The following is a 17,337-nucleotide window of genomic DNA, read 5'->3' on the forward strand; positions in this document are numbered from 1 at the left end:
TTAAGTACTCATTGGGCCCTTACAGAATTTGATCATTCAAGCAAACAAAAGGCCGTATTCATGTAGTCAAAATCCCAGTGTTCTTAAACTCTAGTAACGGGCCGGGTAGTGGTCCCGCAGGTAGGTAGGGAGGACAAATTACTGTTTCACAGACCTAATGTATACTTCACAGTTCACACAGTGTCAACATTTTTCAAACCCAGGTATCCGCAATTGTCAAAAATGCCCACACTTTACACATGACATAAAAAAAAATGTGGATATTGTTGAATGTAAAACAGTCAAAAGCCCTTTTAAGAAGGGACAGAAATGATTAATGTGACACTCATACATCTTGATACTTGTATGTTTTCTCTCTTTTTAGCATGATTTGTTGTTGTTTTATCATGCTTTGATACCAACATGTTATTTTTTTTTTAAAGTGTCAAACAATAAATTAACCATCGCCATAAAATACAATATTTAACGTGGTTCAGCAAACTTGATAGATCAGTGACCAAAAAAAAAAAAACAATGCTTTTAATATATATTAATTTGGGTTGAACCGTTGATTTATGTAATTGGTGAATTACAACCACAATTCACAAATCTTTCAAAACTCACAAATATAAAATTAATCCAAATCTTCAATACATCCAAAGGAAGCTTAACCATATCCCTTTCCAAAACAATTTTGAAGAAGCCTGCATGAAAGGCACAAGAAACAGCAACGGGAGCAGCTACGTGCATGCTTAATTTCCATATGATCACATGATTCTGATCTAAACTTTTCAATTGTACAGCTGCTCCATTGAAGTGGAAAATAATGTGTACTCTTCCCATATTTTGAATAATGTGTACCCTTCCCATATTTTGTGGTGTAAATTTAAAGTTGTATGTCTAAAATTTATTTTTTATGTAAATAAACCTGGAATGGTATAGAAGTACGTACCCATTCTATTATAAAAAAACAGGAATGTTTGGATAGAGTATTGGAAACATTGATAAATAGTTATAGACTTCAAAGTACTAGAAGACTAAAATCCAATTCAATATTTTCATTAAGAAGAGAGATTCCTTTTATCACTCTAACTAAGATGGGAGGAGATACCTTTTATCTTATCTTTTGGCTATGCTTTTCCACGTAGAAGCAGAAAAAATTGCAAGCTAGCACATGTTTGAGCACTCATGGACACAGGAAACATAACATTATATAATAAATATTCAAACCTTTGTATTCATAGAAGTGGGGATGAGAGAGAGTGTGGAAAAGTATATGAAATTGCTCTTTCCATCTTCTTTTAAGTACATAGCAATCAATGAATTTTCTAATGCTTTGCAGAGCTTGACCCATATATTGTTGTCTTTTGGAGAAAAGAAGGTGAAGTTCCTTTCTAAAGCATATTTTGTCTTTCAAGTCACTCATCACCAAGAGTATCTTTCCACCTTTATTTATTTTTTCAATAAAATTTGAAAAAAAAAGCTTCATGAATATGACATTATTGCTTCTTCTCAAGCACCTCTAAACTCACTTTCACAAAGGGGAAAAGAAATTTACCAAAAAAAGGGGGAAAAAATTACTAGATATGCATGAATATACCAACTATTTGGTTGGAACCCACTTCTCCAGAAAGTGAGAGAAAGAGAGGAGTATGGGTCTTTATCATTGGAATTTCAATCATATTATTCTAGTATGATCCTTCTTTAGAATACTGTACAGAGACAAATGCATGAGAGGTAATGATGCAAAAATCCAAGATGCAAATCCATTTCTCTTAAGGAACATAAGTTCATTATGAGTTAAAGTTGTCCTTAGATCCTTTGCATGTGAAATTTAATGATTTAGCTGAGACATAGTTGTGCAGGTTTTTTTTTTTTAATAATTTTTTAAAAATGAACTTTTCAAATTTGGTTTAGGTGGTTTGATTTTCCATTTTGATTGGGATTTAAATTTATACAATTTGAAATTTTCAGATTTTATTTGAAACTAATAATATTATATGGTTCAACTTGTAACAATTTCAAAAAGTATCTTTAAAGTATAATTAATTAGCACCTCCAATTATTTCAAACAAAGAAGTTTATGGGTCAAATCCTCCTCTCTCTCTCTCTAACTATAGAATTATGGGGAAAAAAAAAGTGAGTTATAGTTTGCATTATTAGGAGGCAGCAACATTATGAAGGGAATAGGGTCACTATAAAGGGAACAGTCACCATGATAAGTACACCATACTAATTAGGCATATAGTATGTGGTATGTTCTGTTGTCAGATACTTTGAGTAATTTGATGTTTTATATGCAAAACCATGAGCATGATGTGTGTGTGTGTCTGCAATGATAAGTGAAGGCCTTGAAGATACTAAAACCGATGACTTTTAAGACCAAGTCTCTGGTATATCATTTCCCCATAACCAATTTTCATCTATCAATTATTTGACAAGACATTGAAGATTAAAATGCAGATGCATACTCTTCAAAGCAGACAAAGATCTAACATGAAAACAACGAGGTATATGACAATGATACTCTAGCGTGACTATTTGTTGTCTGCAATCTGCATGTGAAAAATGTACGTACTTCCTCTTAGCCTGTGTTAGGCTTAAAAATTTGGGTCTTATTCAGCCCTTGTTCAATTTGTTTTGTACTTAACACACACAAAAGGAAAGGAGGAGTTGGTATTTGGTGTCACTGTTAGACATGCAAGTGGGAGAAGAATTGAGAGCTTATTATAACACTATTAGGTTTTCATATGAGTGTCAATTTAGTTCTTATTTTTAATCAGCTAATTTGAGCAATTAATCCCTAAACTTTATTTGTGATAAATTAAATCTTCTAATTAATATGTTCAATTAAAGATTAACGAATTTAATCGTGTGATGTACATATAATTCTACCGCATCATTTATAATTTTGAAAATTACATGAATACTATATAATGTGCTTAAATGTGTTTATTTTTTAATGAAAAAAATTAACATATTTGATTTGTCACAAATCTAAAAGATTAGAGAGTTAATTATTCAAATCAAAAGTCTAATAACTAAATTGACACTTTGCATTAAAATTTAAAAGGTGGTGTTTGTAAAACTTTCAAAATTTAAAAGCAGCACTTTCTCCCTACTTATTTTGAATTCACATAATAACAAGAACTAAATCTATTTTGTAATTTTCGGCAATATATTGATATATAATTCAATCAGACATATATGTTTTTGTCCTCTATATATGTACTAAAATATTCTTCACCTGCAACCATACTTTATTGCACTCATAACGTGGAACACTTGAAGCTAAAAATTGAGTGAATGTATAGCTCTGCTCGATCTGCAACTTTATCATTTTTAAAACTTTAAAGCAAGGAACTTTCATGTAGCTTCAGTCAGCAAACCATTTGAATAAACTTTATTAAGCAGAAGACAATTTTTATTTCCTTTCTGCAAGAATCTGATCAAAATCTCTACTTGATGTAACATGTGATATTCTTGTTTATTGATGGTTCCTCTTGCTCATAACCCACATGCAATACATTTAGATTTGTGCCAATATAAGACAAAGGGTCTCTCTTTCTTCGCTTCTTGATGCAAAAGGGCAAGCAGTGGGTCACATGGAAATTTGAGATATATCATGTGATGTAATGCATAACACGTCCACTGCAAATTCTGAACTCTGAGGAAGTCGGTCATATTAATTTGGAATAGAATCTTCCTCATTATTTTAATGTCTTCCTTTGGACCTTAGGATTCTAAGCATTGTATGCTGAAACAAAGGTCTCCTATAGGGAGGACCAGCCAATCATTGTGTAACACATGCAAAAGGCAAAGGGTGTGTTTGGATCCACCATAGTAATCAAAGAAATGAAATCAGGTGTGGCTTTCATATGACTTTGGTGCACTTTCCCTAAAATGTAAGAGAGAAAGGGGGAAAAAAGCACATATTATCTTATTAAAAGTTAAGTCTGTCTTACCATCCGAGTGATTTGAGTCTTTGAAGATAGAGTGGAAGTTATAATTTTCAAATCTATGTAATAATACTTACTGATTGGGAATAGAAAATGGTTACAACATTTTGGATAATAAATTTCCTTTCCAAGCCAAAATTCAATTACAATGTTATAACAAATGTTTAAAATTTTATTTTGCCATATGTTTTCATAGTGATCCTATTATAATCGACTTTTTCATAACTTTTAAAATTATTGATAGTTTATATTCAATTGTACCATGTACAATGTAATTGTGGGGGGTAAAAATGCTTAAATGCACGTTTGGGCCTTGGGTCTGGTTAGTTGGTATAAGTCTGTTCAATCAAAGTCTTCGAGGCCCACAGGTCAATTCGCGCTACAAGGGGCCGAGGAGTTGTCCGAGGAGGAGTATCTCCTCGGACGGGCCCAGTAAAGGCCATGGGATGTGCTAAAGGATCTAGAGACAGACTTCTGGAAGATCTGTTGGGTAAAAGGCGTGTTCCAAGTACTCGTTAGAAGGAGGAACGTGTGAGAAATATCTGAGGAAAAAGTTGCTACCACCACATTAAAGGCCCTGCATCTACCTCCCTGGCCGCATTAATGGAGAAATGACATTTGAACAGTAATATTCAGCCTTCCAGCTATTATTGAAAGACTTCAAGAAGGTGGTGGATGAGACAAGTATCTAGAAGGAAAATCTGTGTTACACGTGGATGAAACAGGAAAGAAGAAGAAGGTTATAAGAAGACGAGGGAGAAAAGAAGAGGAGGACCTCTTTTTTTTTTAAAAAAAAAATTGTAATCTTTTGCTTAGAGAAAGAAAGGTCATACAAGTGGTCCTCGGCTTACCTTTGGCGACGTCCGAAAGCTCAGTGTCTGCCTTGGATTATCCTCGTCGAAGACTTGTTGAAACCGACTTTGACCACCACAAGTGCCGTCCATATCCATCTGATAAGGCCCGGACCTAGCTGGATGGACCCCGTGGTTTCTTTTCTAAAAAGTGATGTTCTGCCCGAGGAGAAGTCTGAAGCAGATAAAATTCGTCGAAAGGTGCCTCGATTATGGTTGTCTGAGGATCAGAAGTTGTATAAACGCTCCTTTTCCGGACCATACCTGTTATGTGTACATCCTGAAGCGACGGAGGCACTTTTGGAAGAACTGTACGAGGGAATTTGTGGAAGCCATACTAGGGGGAGATCCTTAGCCCATAGAGCTCTGACTCAGGGATATTGGTGGCCCAATATGCAGAGAGATACTCAGAACTATGTAAGAAAATGTGACCAATGTCAGAGGTTTGCTCCCAATATTCATCAGCCTGGTGGTGTCCTTAATCCTTTGTCTAGTCCTTGACCCTTGGTCATTCGCTCAATGGGGACTGGATATAGTTGGGCCTTTTTCGAGGGCTATGGGAAACAAAAGGTGGCTACTCGTGGGAACTGATTACTTCACCAAGTGGGTCGAAGCTGAGCCTTTATCAAATATTAGAGATGTGGACTCCAAGAAATTTATCTGGAAGAACATTACCACTAGATTTGGGGTACCTCACACATTTATTTCAAACAATGGTGTGCAATTTGATAATAAAGCTTTCAGGAAATACTGTAATGACTTGGGCATCACAAATAGATACTCTACTCCAGCTTATCCTCAAGGAAATAGGCAGGCCGAGGCTGTTAACAAAGTTATAGTCAGTGGACTTAAGAAGAGGCTGGATGACGCAAAGGGTAGATGGGTGGAGGAATTGCCGCACGTTTTGTGGACATATCGGACTACGCCACGAAGATCCACTGGAGAAACACCCTTCTCCATGACTTACGGGGCCGAGGCAGTGATACCTTTGGAATCTAGGTTCCCCACATTAAGGACGAGTTCTTTTAGCCTAGGAAATGACGATGGCCTCCTGGAAAAAAGCCTAGATCTGGTTGAGGAACGGCGAGAGGTTGCCATGGTCCAAATGGCTTATTATTAGCAGAAACTCAAACAAGGATATGATGCTCATGTGAAGCTAAGGCCACTAGCGCTTGGGGATTTGGTGTTGAGAAAAGTCATAGATACTTCCAAAAATCCAGCGTGGGGAAAGTTAGCACCAAATTGGGAAGGACTATATCGGATCATCTCTGTAATGGGCATATGGTCTTATTGCTTAGCTGATCTAGATGAAAAAAATTGTACAACACCCTTGGAATGTAAATAACTTACAAAGGAACTTGGCCATGCATGGTCCTCGAACCACGTACCTCGTGGAAATTGATATCCTATTGATTGTTAAACAGAACCTTAGTTACGTCGGGTCCTCGGACCTTCTATTTTGGGGAAATTAACATTTCAATTCACTATTTCTAAATATCAAATAGAAACTTGGTCATGCATTGTCCTCGGACCACATACCTCATGGAAATTGATATCCTATTGATTGTTAAACAGAACCTTAGTTACATCGGGTCCTCGGACCTTCTACTTTGGGAAAATTAACATTTCAATTCACTATTTCTAAATATCAAACAGAAACTTGATCATGCATGGCCCTCGGACCACTTACCTCGTGGAAATTGATATCCTATTGATTGTTAAACAGAACCTTAGTTACGTCGGGTCCTCGAACCTTCTACTTTGGAGAAATTAACATTTCAATTCACTATTTCTAAGTATCAAACAGAAACTTGGTCATGTATGGTCCTCGGACCACATACCTCGTGAAATTGACGTGTTGATGAGCCACAGTAAGTTTGATGGATTGCTTTATGCCCCAAACTAAATGCTAAGTTCAGTTTTAGATTGTGTATTGCTGTATTACATGTATTATGGTTTTGAGGCATAATTTACATATATATGCTGAGTGTATGTACTGTTATTTGAAGTTACTGCTAATCGAAATGTTGTAAAGACCTTACGACGTATTAGGAGGAGTTAATTGTTCCATTCATGTAGTTTTGCACTAAAGAGAAGCGAATTAGTATCTTTGTATTGAAGTTTGGAAGTCATTTGAAGATCAAACCTTTCAAATTTCTCATTAATTTTTGTCAAAAATATACACTGGAAATGAAAGCCCTAATACAAAAATTATTACATAAGAAAAGGGGAAGGAGTTCTAACTAGCCTAGGTCCTACACCTTGGTGGGGGGATCCTGCTTGGATGTGCTCGTAGCCCCTTTGGCTTTGTTGGTCTCCTCTGTTTGTTTTAGAGCTGCTTCGAATGAGGTCTGGACTTGTTTCCCTTTGTCTTTAGCCTCTGGTGGAGAAGCATTGGGCTCGGCATTCTTGCTCGGAGGCTTCTCAGCTTTGTCGCCTTGTTCCTTCTCTTTGTCAGAATTAGCAGGTTCTTTAGGAGTTGGAATGGGCAGTGGAATCATGGAAGGATGCGTTGAAGGCGCCGTCTCGAGGGTAGGTGCGACAGGAGGAAGCTCTTCGAGCACTTGGATGTCCTGCGGAAGCCAAATGTTCTTAGGCTTCCTCAACTCGGAAGTTGTGGGAATCCCTGCCACAATTAGAGCTTCCGCCCACACTTGTTGGCAGTACTCCCGGCATAGCTCGGCGAACTCCTCTGTCAGCTAATTTTCTGTCACCTCAACCCCTTCTTTGTAGGCAGCCTTCTTTGCAGCCTCCATGCTTTCCTTGAAGGTACGAGCCTTTACCCTCATTCGAGCAAGCTCCTTCTTCAAGTCGGAGTTCTCTTTTTGGGCTTTGGACAAGTCCTCGTCCTTCTGACATAGAAGTTTGCGTTGCCCCTCCACCTGAGTTCTCATCGTTTTCAGGCTGGCCTCGGCACCATCTCTCTCCCTCCTCTCCTCAGCCAGCTGCTTGGTTAGGTTCTCGTTCTCCATAAGAGCTTGGCCTAAGGACTTCTCGGTCTTCTGTCTGACCTCAAGTTCAGTTGCAGCTTTCTTCCGAGAGTCTTCCAGCCACTTTTCGACAGCAAAGACTTCTTGAATGGCCTGCGTTAAAGTATTAAAATAAATGCATTATTGTTAGAGCAAATTCAAAGTACATGAGAACGATTTTTTCGTTAAAATGTAGTGAAAGCAGTAAGGTGGGGGTAAATACGAGACACTCACCAAAGCCAAGTCCCTTTTGAGAGAGAGAAAAAGATGTGGTTGATTCATCTTGTCCAGGGCATCCATGTCCTTTGGCAGAAGAAGAGGCCGTTCCAAAGCCTCAGCCAAGTGATGAGTGTGTCCTTACTGGAACGCCCTGATGCTGGATTGGCAAGAGATTGGGGCCCTATCTAATTTCAGTTCGGGAGACCAGTTGGCCGGTGTACAGCGTACCCCGAGCAGGTCACGATTTTCCCCACTTTCTATTGAAGAGGCACGTCCCTTACCTTTGCCAGCTTTCTGTTGTTGTTGTTGCTGCTTTAGTTTCTTCTACCTCTCCATATTTGCCTCCTCAGCCTCATTTTTCCTCTTCTTCTTAGGTTCCGGAATGGGAATCTTAGGATCGGAGGGAGGAGGGGGTGCTGGCAAAGGGGGAGGGATCTGTGACTCACCCGCGTCATTTTTAGAGGCTTTCGTACCCCTCTTAGACATCAGATTCCTAAGAGTGGACATGTCGTCTTCTTCGGAGCTAGAGTCAGGCTGTGCAATTATTAAACCTTTTATGCCCAAAGTTTCTACGGGCACGTGCTCATCGTCTGAGAGGATGACGAGTTGATCCTCTCAAGGTCTCTCAGCTTCCTCAAGGCGAAACTGGTCAATCTCCTCGTCCAACGATTGTTGCGAGGACACAGGTTCTTCTCGGACGGCTGTTGTTTGGGAATGTGCCGAGAGAGGAATTGCTGCGATGGGGCGAGAGTATAGAATGATAGAGGGGTCGTTTGGGAGTTCGTGGTCAGAAAGGAAGCCTCATCGTGAAACGTCTATCCTTCTGCGTTGTTTGTCTCCTGCGGTGATCGCGTTGTCAATCTCTTGGAAGTCGTCTGATAAAGGATCGTATCCTAATATCAGGTGGGCTGCTCTCACTTGTAGGTCTTCGCTAACAAAGACTTCTGATCGAAGAATGCGATTGAGGTCTGCGACGCTGCAAAGACTTAAGCGTGGCCGTACGTGTTGTTTATCTGTGAAAAACATCCGAGGAGACGAACATGGTTAAATTAGCAATAAATATCAAAGAAAGGTGTAATAATATGCAATGTAACAAAAAAAAAAAGGAAAGATAATGGGACTAAGTCACGGGTTAGGGAATCTAACTCCTATGGAGTCACACCTAGGTCTCCCCATTTGACAGGGCAGTGAGGGCCATCAGACCAGTTTCCCGAGGTGATAAGGTAGTCGTCTTTCATGCCTTTGTTGGATTTAGGAAGGCAGGATATGAGCCTAACAATGCTAGATCTGGATTTGAGGTAGTATCCTACGCTTTTAAGCTTATGGTATTCGTACATGTAAACGACGTCATGCCATGTGAGGTTCAGACCCATTTGCTCGTTTAAAGCATCGACACAACCTAAGACTCTAAATACATTTGGCGTGCACTGATCTGGGCATAACCTATGCTTGCGTAGGTATTTGCTGGTTACGTTTTTCATGGGGAGGGTCATCCCACCTTCTAGGAAGGCGATGATGGGGATGATAACTTCTCCCTCTCTCCTAGCGTTACCTATGGCTTCTACTGGACAATATCTTAAGCCTACATCTTGGAGAATTTGATATTTGGCCCGAAAACCCTTCATACCGGTGTCGGTATCTACTAAACACTTAAATCTACCCATTTGGTGGGAGCGAGAATGAAAGTTTAGAGAAGGGGAGGGGTCTAGATGGTGGCCGAAGACAGAAGCCGAGGAGAAATGAGTAAAGGAAGTTGAGAACTTACAGGAAATAATTAGGCGATTCTTCACGAGCTTCTTGAGAGGAAAGATAGTGATTAACTCTTAGATTTGATTGATTTCTGAAAGAATGGATTAAGGTACGGTTACCTAGGCGTTTTGGCATGTGGGAGGCAGTTTTGAATCAGAATTATCACGCCTAATTTTTTAGAACGAACCTGGACCGTTGGATATGTATCTCACCGTTGAACGTGGGGACCAAGACGTAACTTGCAGTCATTAATGCGAGTGTTCCGGGTTTCGAAGCGTCAGAGGCGGTTTCGAAGGAACGAAAGGACCCTTACACGTGTGGCAGTTTGCAAAGTGTGTGGAGGGTGCGTTATTGGTTCAAAACTCCATTTCTCTCCTCGGATGGGGGGAAAAATGAAGTTTTGAGGGGCTATTGTGGGGGGTAAAAATGCTTAAATGCATGTTTGGCCCTTGGGCCTGGTTAGTTGGTATAAGTCTGTTCAATTAGAGTCTTCGAGGCCCACAGGTCAGTCCACGCTACAAGGGGCCGAGGAGTTATCTGAGGAGGAGTATCTCCTCGGACGGGCCCAGTAAAGACCATGGGACATGCTAAAGGATTTAGAGACAGACTTCTGGAAGATCAGTTGGGTAAAAGGCATGCTCCAAGTACTCGTTAGAAGGAAGAACGTGTGAGAAATATCTGAGGAAAAAGCTGCTACCACCGCATTAAAGGCCCTGCATCTACCTCCCTGACCGAATTAATTGACAAATGACCTTTGAACAGTAATATTCAGCCTTCCAGCTATTATTGAAAGATTTCAAGAAGGTGGTGGATGTGACAAGTATCTAGGAGGAAAATCTATGTTACATGTGGATGAAACAGGGAAGAAGAAGAAGGTTATAAGAAGACGAGGGAGAAAAGAAGAGGGGGACCTCTTTTAAAAAACAAAAAATTGTAATCTTTTGCTTAGAGAAAGAAAGGCCATACAAGTGGTCCTCGGCTTACGTCCGAGGAGAGTTTTTTGTCATATTTATCTATTATTTGTGTGGATTACGGTCTTCTAGCCTGTTTATCAGTTCCCCAATGTCCCTAACCTAGGTTTCAAACCCATACTCTACAAATTTCATTGTATAAAGCTCTTTGGGCCTGAGCTCATCATTCGTTTGGGTCTAGGTACAAATTGTGCACTTACAGTAATGATACGAAAACTTCTTAGTTTATCACCCTTAAATGTCCCTCACCCTTAAAATGCAATGTTGCACTGGTTGATTGGTTCTATGGTTTCAAGCTTTGAACCCCAAATTTCCCCTCCTCCCCCCCCCCCAACAAAACTATCTACTTATCTAAAAAAAAAAAGTTTTGATCTCACCAATTGATAAAGATTTTAGCCTTTTGAATTTATGAGCATATTGTAATGGAGAGTTGGAGACTTTATTTTGCTCTTTGTTTAGCATAGGGCTTCAACCTCTCTTCACCTCTGAAAGTAATGTTTATGAGGCTTTCTTTTTAAGTGTTATAAGTAGGGTTTCAATAAAAGACCAAAATCTAATAAAAAAACAAGTTTACATAAAACAAGGTCTACATATCTCAACCGATTGATAATCAATCAAGTTTTAGTTGCAATTTAGTGTTTCTTGGATTCAACATTCTTGTGTCAACTCCAAACGGCTATTTCTCACTCATTTAAAAACTTCAAACTAGGTCAAAGTTATCTATGTTTTGAGGTCCCAAATATCTGCTTTCTAATGAAACAAGTTTCACTCATTTTGATACAAAAGATGCGGGCAAAAGAAGATCTATTCTCATCTTTAAGTAATTTTTTACCAAGACTTAACCCGCTTTTACAATGAAAATATTACACCAATAAATTAAAATTTTCCCTCATAAATTCATTTTGGTGCAAAAATTTGGGCAAAAGAGTATCAACTCCCCATCTCGAACATATCAAAACTTTATCTTCTTCAAGAAATTTATAATCCAGACTCAACCAACTTATACGATGAATAAGTTACACACTTACACCGATAAACTTAATTTTTATAAGCAAATTTCATTGCATGAGTTAAATACTAAAAAAATTAACATATATTTTCAAACAACTTGCAATCACATCTTCCAAACTTTGGTTTTGTTTGATTTTTATGTTTAAAAAAACAATTAAACTTAAGGTGCCATACAAACAAACACATGGGGTTACAGGTGACCAATTCTATGCAAGGTATGGACACAAGATTTTATCTGCCTCAGCAGTTCTGCTATGTTAACCAAATGTAAACCTCATTATCAGTGTCATGTCTACAACACAAGATCTTGTCACGTTAGTCAGTATAGGTGCCACACCAAACTATACATTCAAAACATTTCAAACTCAAACTTTCTCCTTTAGTATGAGGGGTGTGTATAACCTATTAGGCTCAAGTGACCGAAATCAATTGTAGGTACAACAATTTTCACATATATAAAGAAGAGATATCAAGAGAAGGGACTCAGCTGACATCTCATAATATTTTTAATAAAAACATTCGTGATTCACACTCAACCACCTAGTTATCCAATATACTTAGAGAGAGAGAGAGAGAGAGAGAGAGAGAGAGAGAGAGAGAGAGAGAGAGGGAGGGGAGCCTCATATTAATTAAGGCTAATGTGATGGGGTCATTAGCGACATTCCCACAACAAGGGAATCTAATGGGGTCATGCATGAGACCAATTTTTTTTTTCCTCTCATAGAGGGATGCAGCTTTGAGAGTTGAAATCCGCACTCCTTTGGCCAAGCGTGACAGAAATGAGAATTAGAAAATGATTTTTCATTTTAAAAGTAGTCTTTTACCAGAGGATAAATATACTATTTTTTTTGCTCTGTGACAGGAAGGAAAAACTTTCGTAGACCCTTTAAGTCACGGGTGTGCCTTGGAATGTGTACAATGCTATGAAATAAATGAATAAAGAGGTCAGAGCTCACAAAATGAGGGAAGGCTAGGAATGTTCCAACTAACACACATAAAATACATCCATATTCTTTTCTCTTTTTGAGTAAAATATATCTATATGACTATATGCAGACATAAGAGAGAGGTTTTAAAGAGGGGATCCTCATGTGCTTGGCTTTGTGTCTCACTGTTAACCAACCTTATAGATCAATTGGCGAGGGAAATATACTGTGGTATAAGCAATGAAGATTTAGATTATAATACTGTTTATATCCTTTAAGTTTGAGTTCACTTCTCAATAGTGTGAATTGCAAATTTTGAAAGTTGATGGACCAATTTAAAACCAACCCTAAACTTGAAGGGTATAAATTACATTTTAACTAGGATTTATCATTGTTTAGAAGTTCCTAGTTACATTAACTAGAGGGTATTTGTCTTGATTGAAATACAATTAAAATGACACATAATATTCAATCCCTGGTTTGGGAAGCACAACTATATTGACAAACACATTTACTATGTCCAAAATTAAACTCTATAAGTTAACTCGAATAGATGAGAATCACAAATTTTTTAATAAGATGATTGAACAGTGTTAATTATAACAAACAACCCAAGCTCATTGGATTATCTCAGTCAATTTCAAGTACATTCTATAATCTTAGTCCGAGTTCCTTGTCACACGATTCAATCTGTTCGCAAGTTAAGTTACATGAGTCTACGAGTCCCTACTTGAAAAGGCCACACACTGTGTCTTGCATTTCTTATTCTTCCTTCCCAGTTATCATTCACTATCACTAACATATGTCTTGCAAGCTCTATGAATTATGACCCTACCTATAGTGCAAGTAATTTGATTATATAACACATGCTCTAACCATAGGACTAGTCTACTATATGCATACCATTTAATGGATTTGTTGTGATATGCAAAGTTTAATACTAAATATTTAGTAATTTAGTAATTTCTATTGTACATATATGGTCAATCCATGTTGATCTTTTGTTCTCTCTCTCAAATAGAAAGAAAATTTTCTAAATTAATTGCATGCACCAAACACACACATACATACATGCATACACACACACACATACATATATATATATATATATATATATATATATATATATATTGTTCATGTGATTTCTCAAAATTAATAAGTGCATTCATTGTAAAGTATCCCAAAGTTGCAAGAATTAAAGGTTCATGGTAAGCATGTGATGGCTTTCAATAAGAATTTCTAGAATCATAAGTGCATTCATTATAAGATATCCCAATAATGTTGACTCAATCTTGCTAGAGAAATAATGTTTAGCATTCCTTTTCTGATTATTTAATTAGGTAAATGTTCAAAATTTGATTTCTGTTGAGGTAGCTTCAAATAATTAAGCTTTCCTTACCATATGTAAAATATTGGCATGTGAATGTCCTATTTGGTTTGTTTAATTGGATCGATCTTTTATCTAAAATTGGTATGGAACTTGAGCTCTTGTACAACCATTCTATTCCTACATTGATTCTAATCAATTACAAACTATGGTATGTTGTACTTGCAATAAATCAGAGACAAATAACCTTTTCCCTTACAATTAATTAATGTACTAATTAAAAAAAGAAAAAGAAAAAAGAGGCAGGAAAGTCAGTGTGTCCAACATATTGAAATGGACGGTGTAATTGGTGAAATCGCGGGCCTATATGCATCAAGTGTTAAAATCTATGGATCACATTAATTAATTTATGTCATCATGAGCTTTCAAGTTCCATTTCTAGATAAGAATGATGTCCCTCCTAGAAAGAAATAAAAATCTAACAATGTCTTCACATTATTATCCTAGGAAATTGCAAGCCTTGGCTTCTTTATGTTTGGAACAAAAATATAAGCATTTAATATATATATATATATATATATATATATATATATATATATATATATAAATCTTTGATTTGAGCCTCTACCTTTTATTTTAATCCTTTTCCCCTTGAACATAGGGAAGAGCCTTCTTGATTTTTGGTCAAGGATAGTGGCAAAAATATAAGACATCAAGATTATTGTATGGGATTTGAAAGTAATATTTAGTGTATAAAACTCTTATTGGTATGAGATTTGAAAGAAGTGGTTGGTAAACCATTTTAATTTTTTCAGAAAGACTGAATTCCTAACATTAATTTTTTTTTTTTTAAGGAAGAAGAAATAGGCAGTGATAAGCATATCTATTTTCTACTCAAGCATCAAGTATTCATGGTAGTTCAATTGGGGTGAAATTGTCAATAAACTAAAGGGCACTTCATGGTCAGAAAAGTGGAGTGCCCATACAAAATCAACTATTAGAAAGAAGAAAAAAAAAATGGGGGGACAAAATAAACAAATGTAAAAGCTTAAGAGGCATCCACATACATCTCTACTGTCAAATGCAGTCAAGGGAACAATCAATAGCTAATTAATAGCTCATAGGATCTTATTATATATGGTAATTCTAGAAATAAAAAAATGAAATAGTTTACTGACATGCCCATCTGCTTTTTAAAGGTAAAAAACCAGAGAGCACAGGGATTAACTTTTATTTTAGTGACATGGTCATATGTTTTTGTTTGATAAAGTTAGAAAATTCTTTATGTGAGAGAGAGAGAGAGAGAGAGCTTTAAACATGTTGCGGGGTTGGAGTGAATGAATAGAGAGTTATTGTAAAGACATATGTGGTAGAAGAAGAAGCATAGTAGTCTGGTGGTAATGGCTTTCACAATGGAGAGGTGTGAAGAGATGGTGTTCTCAGTGGAGTCTCAAAAGACAGTGCCAGCGCCATTTCTGACAAAGACATACCAACTGGTTGATGACCATCGCACTGATCACATTGTGTCTTGGGGTGAAGATGAAACCACCTTTGTTGTGTGGAGGCCTCCTGAGTTTGCTAGAGATCTCCTACCAAACTACTTCAAGCACAACAACTTTTCAAGCTTTGTTAGGCAGCTTAATACCTATGTGAGAATACAACACTAATCTCTCTCTCTCTCTCTCTCTCTCTCTCTCTCACACACACACACACACACGTCTCTGTTAACCTGGTCACTCTATTTTGACACCATGAAAAAGTCTTTTTCAATGGGTGATTTTCAAATCACATCAATTGAGATAAGTAAGCTGGATGGTGTTTTTTTCCCTCTTTTTCTTTTCAGTTCAATTGGTATAAATACCTATACACCAAACACACACATACAGCTTTATTTATCGATTATATTTTTCTCTATAAACTATACCTCTAATCAGTTTCTGTAAACTGTTTGTGTTTGATGAGTTGGTTTATATCACTTTGGATACATTCTAGTGTGTTTCTCACTTGTTAATCGCTATACTTTCAGGGTTTTAAAAAGATTGTTTCAGACCGATGGGAATTTGCAAACGAGTACTTCAGAAAAGGTACAAAGCACTTATTATCCGAGATCCACAGAAGGAAAACCACTCAGCACCATCACCAACAGTACTACCATGACCAACCACACCAATTTTTCCAACCAGATGATAATGCAGCTTGGTTTGACTCTCCATTGCCATCTCCAAAACCCAATACCGATATCCTTACGGCTCTCACAGAAGATAATCAGCGACTGAGGAGAAAAAACTTCATGCTATTATCAGAACTAGCTCACATGAAGAATCTCTACAATGACATTATCTACTTCATTCAAAACCATGTAAAACCTGTACCTTTTGACCAAAGAAACACTCATGCTATTCCTAAACTCATAGAGTTGGATTCTTTATGTGAGGCTCAAAATGTTGCGGGTGTTCATGGGGCTAAAGGCTGCAACTTGGGTAATAAGTCTTTGGTGACTTCAACTGAGGATACAAACAGTACTGTCAAGCTGTTTGGAGTCCCTCTTAGCGGCAAGAAGAGATTGCATTCTGAAGAATTGAAATTTGGGGTCTCTGATGTTTAAACTGTTGGTAGGATCCAGTTGTTTTGGCTGAGATTTATTAGCAGAAATGTTATGTACAGTTGAGAGCTCAAGTTCAGTTGAGCTAATTAAGCTACTTCATGATTCAGTAGCAATTCTTGGAATGAGCAAGTTTGGCTTTTCCTCTACATTTTTTCCTAGGAAAAAATTAAATAAAATTAAAGACTATGAAACCTTACCGAAAATTACTAATATGCAAAGCCATCTTTCATTTTTTTTTCTTTACTCCGAGCATAAGTTGGTATCTATATTCTTAGCAGATTAAGTACTATTGTAAAGAAGTAATCCTGAAAATAAAGAGAGATAGAGAAGTTAAAAAAAGAAACACATAACTGATAGTAGTCTCCTATATGATATATTTATTAGATCATTCACAGTAAAATAAGTTTATCTTCTTTTTTTTTTTTTTAAGGAAATAATAAAACTTATTAGAACGCACGAATATGAAAGTAGTATATAGAATTTTTCCTATATTGAATTGTACATTATAATGAATTCATCGAGGGTTATATAAAGAGATCAACTCTAAGCTTATTTTATATAGAGTTTTTACTATTTTGAATTGTACATTATAATGAATTCATTGAGGGCTATATAAAGAGATCAACTCTAAGCTTAACCAGAGACTAAACCGTGTAACACAATTTAATGTATAGTACAAATGCCGCAATACAATAATATTGAAGTGATACATACAATTACATTGGACTTATACTAAAATCTACAATTTTATTTCATCTTGTTCAAAACAAT

General features: G+C 37.1%; 1 protein-coding gene across 1 annotated transcript; it reads left to right on the top strand.

Annotated features, from left to right (window-relative positions):
- Positions 1-15,193: 15,193 nt before the first annotated feature.
- LOC142608061 (heat stress transcription factor B-4-like) lies at positions 15,194-16,799 on the top strand. Its single transcript, XM_075779769.1, has 2 exons — positions 15,194-15,610; positions 15,988-16,799. The coding sequence occupies exons 1-2, from the start codon at positions 15,362-15,364 to the stop codon at positions 16,564-16,566; spliced, it is 828 nt and encodes a 275-aa protein (XP_075635884.1). The 5' UTR covers positions 15,194-15,361; the 3' UTR covers positions 16,567-16,799.
- The last annotated feature ends 538 nt before the right edge of the window (positions 16,800-17,337 follow it).

Source organism: Castanea sativa, chromosome 8 (genome assembly GCF_040712315.1).
Source record: "Castanea sativa cultivar Marrone di Chiusa Pesio chromosome 8, ASM4071231v1".
NCBI lineage: Eukaryota > Viridiplantae > Streptophyta > Magnoliopsida > Fagales > Fagaceae > Castanea > Castanea sativa.

Excerpts from the sequence above, each read along its gene's own strand:
- LOC142608061 (XM_075779769.1), top strand. The coding sequence starts at position 15,362 with ATGGCTTTCACAATGGAGAGGTGTGAAGAGATGGTGTTCTCAGTGGAG. Across the intron at positions 15,611-15,987 it reads TTAGGCAGCTTAATACCTAT|GGTTTTAAAAAGATTGTTTC; the intron begins GTGAGAATACAA and ends CTATACTTTCAG.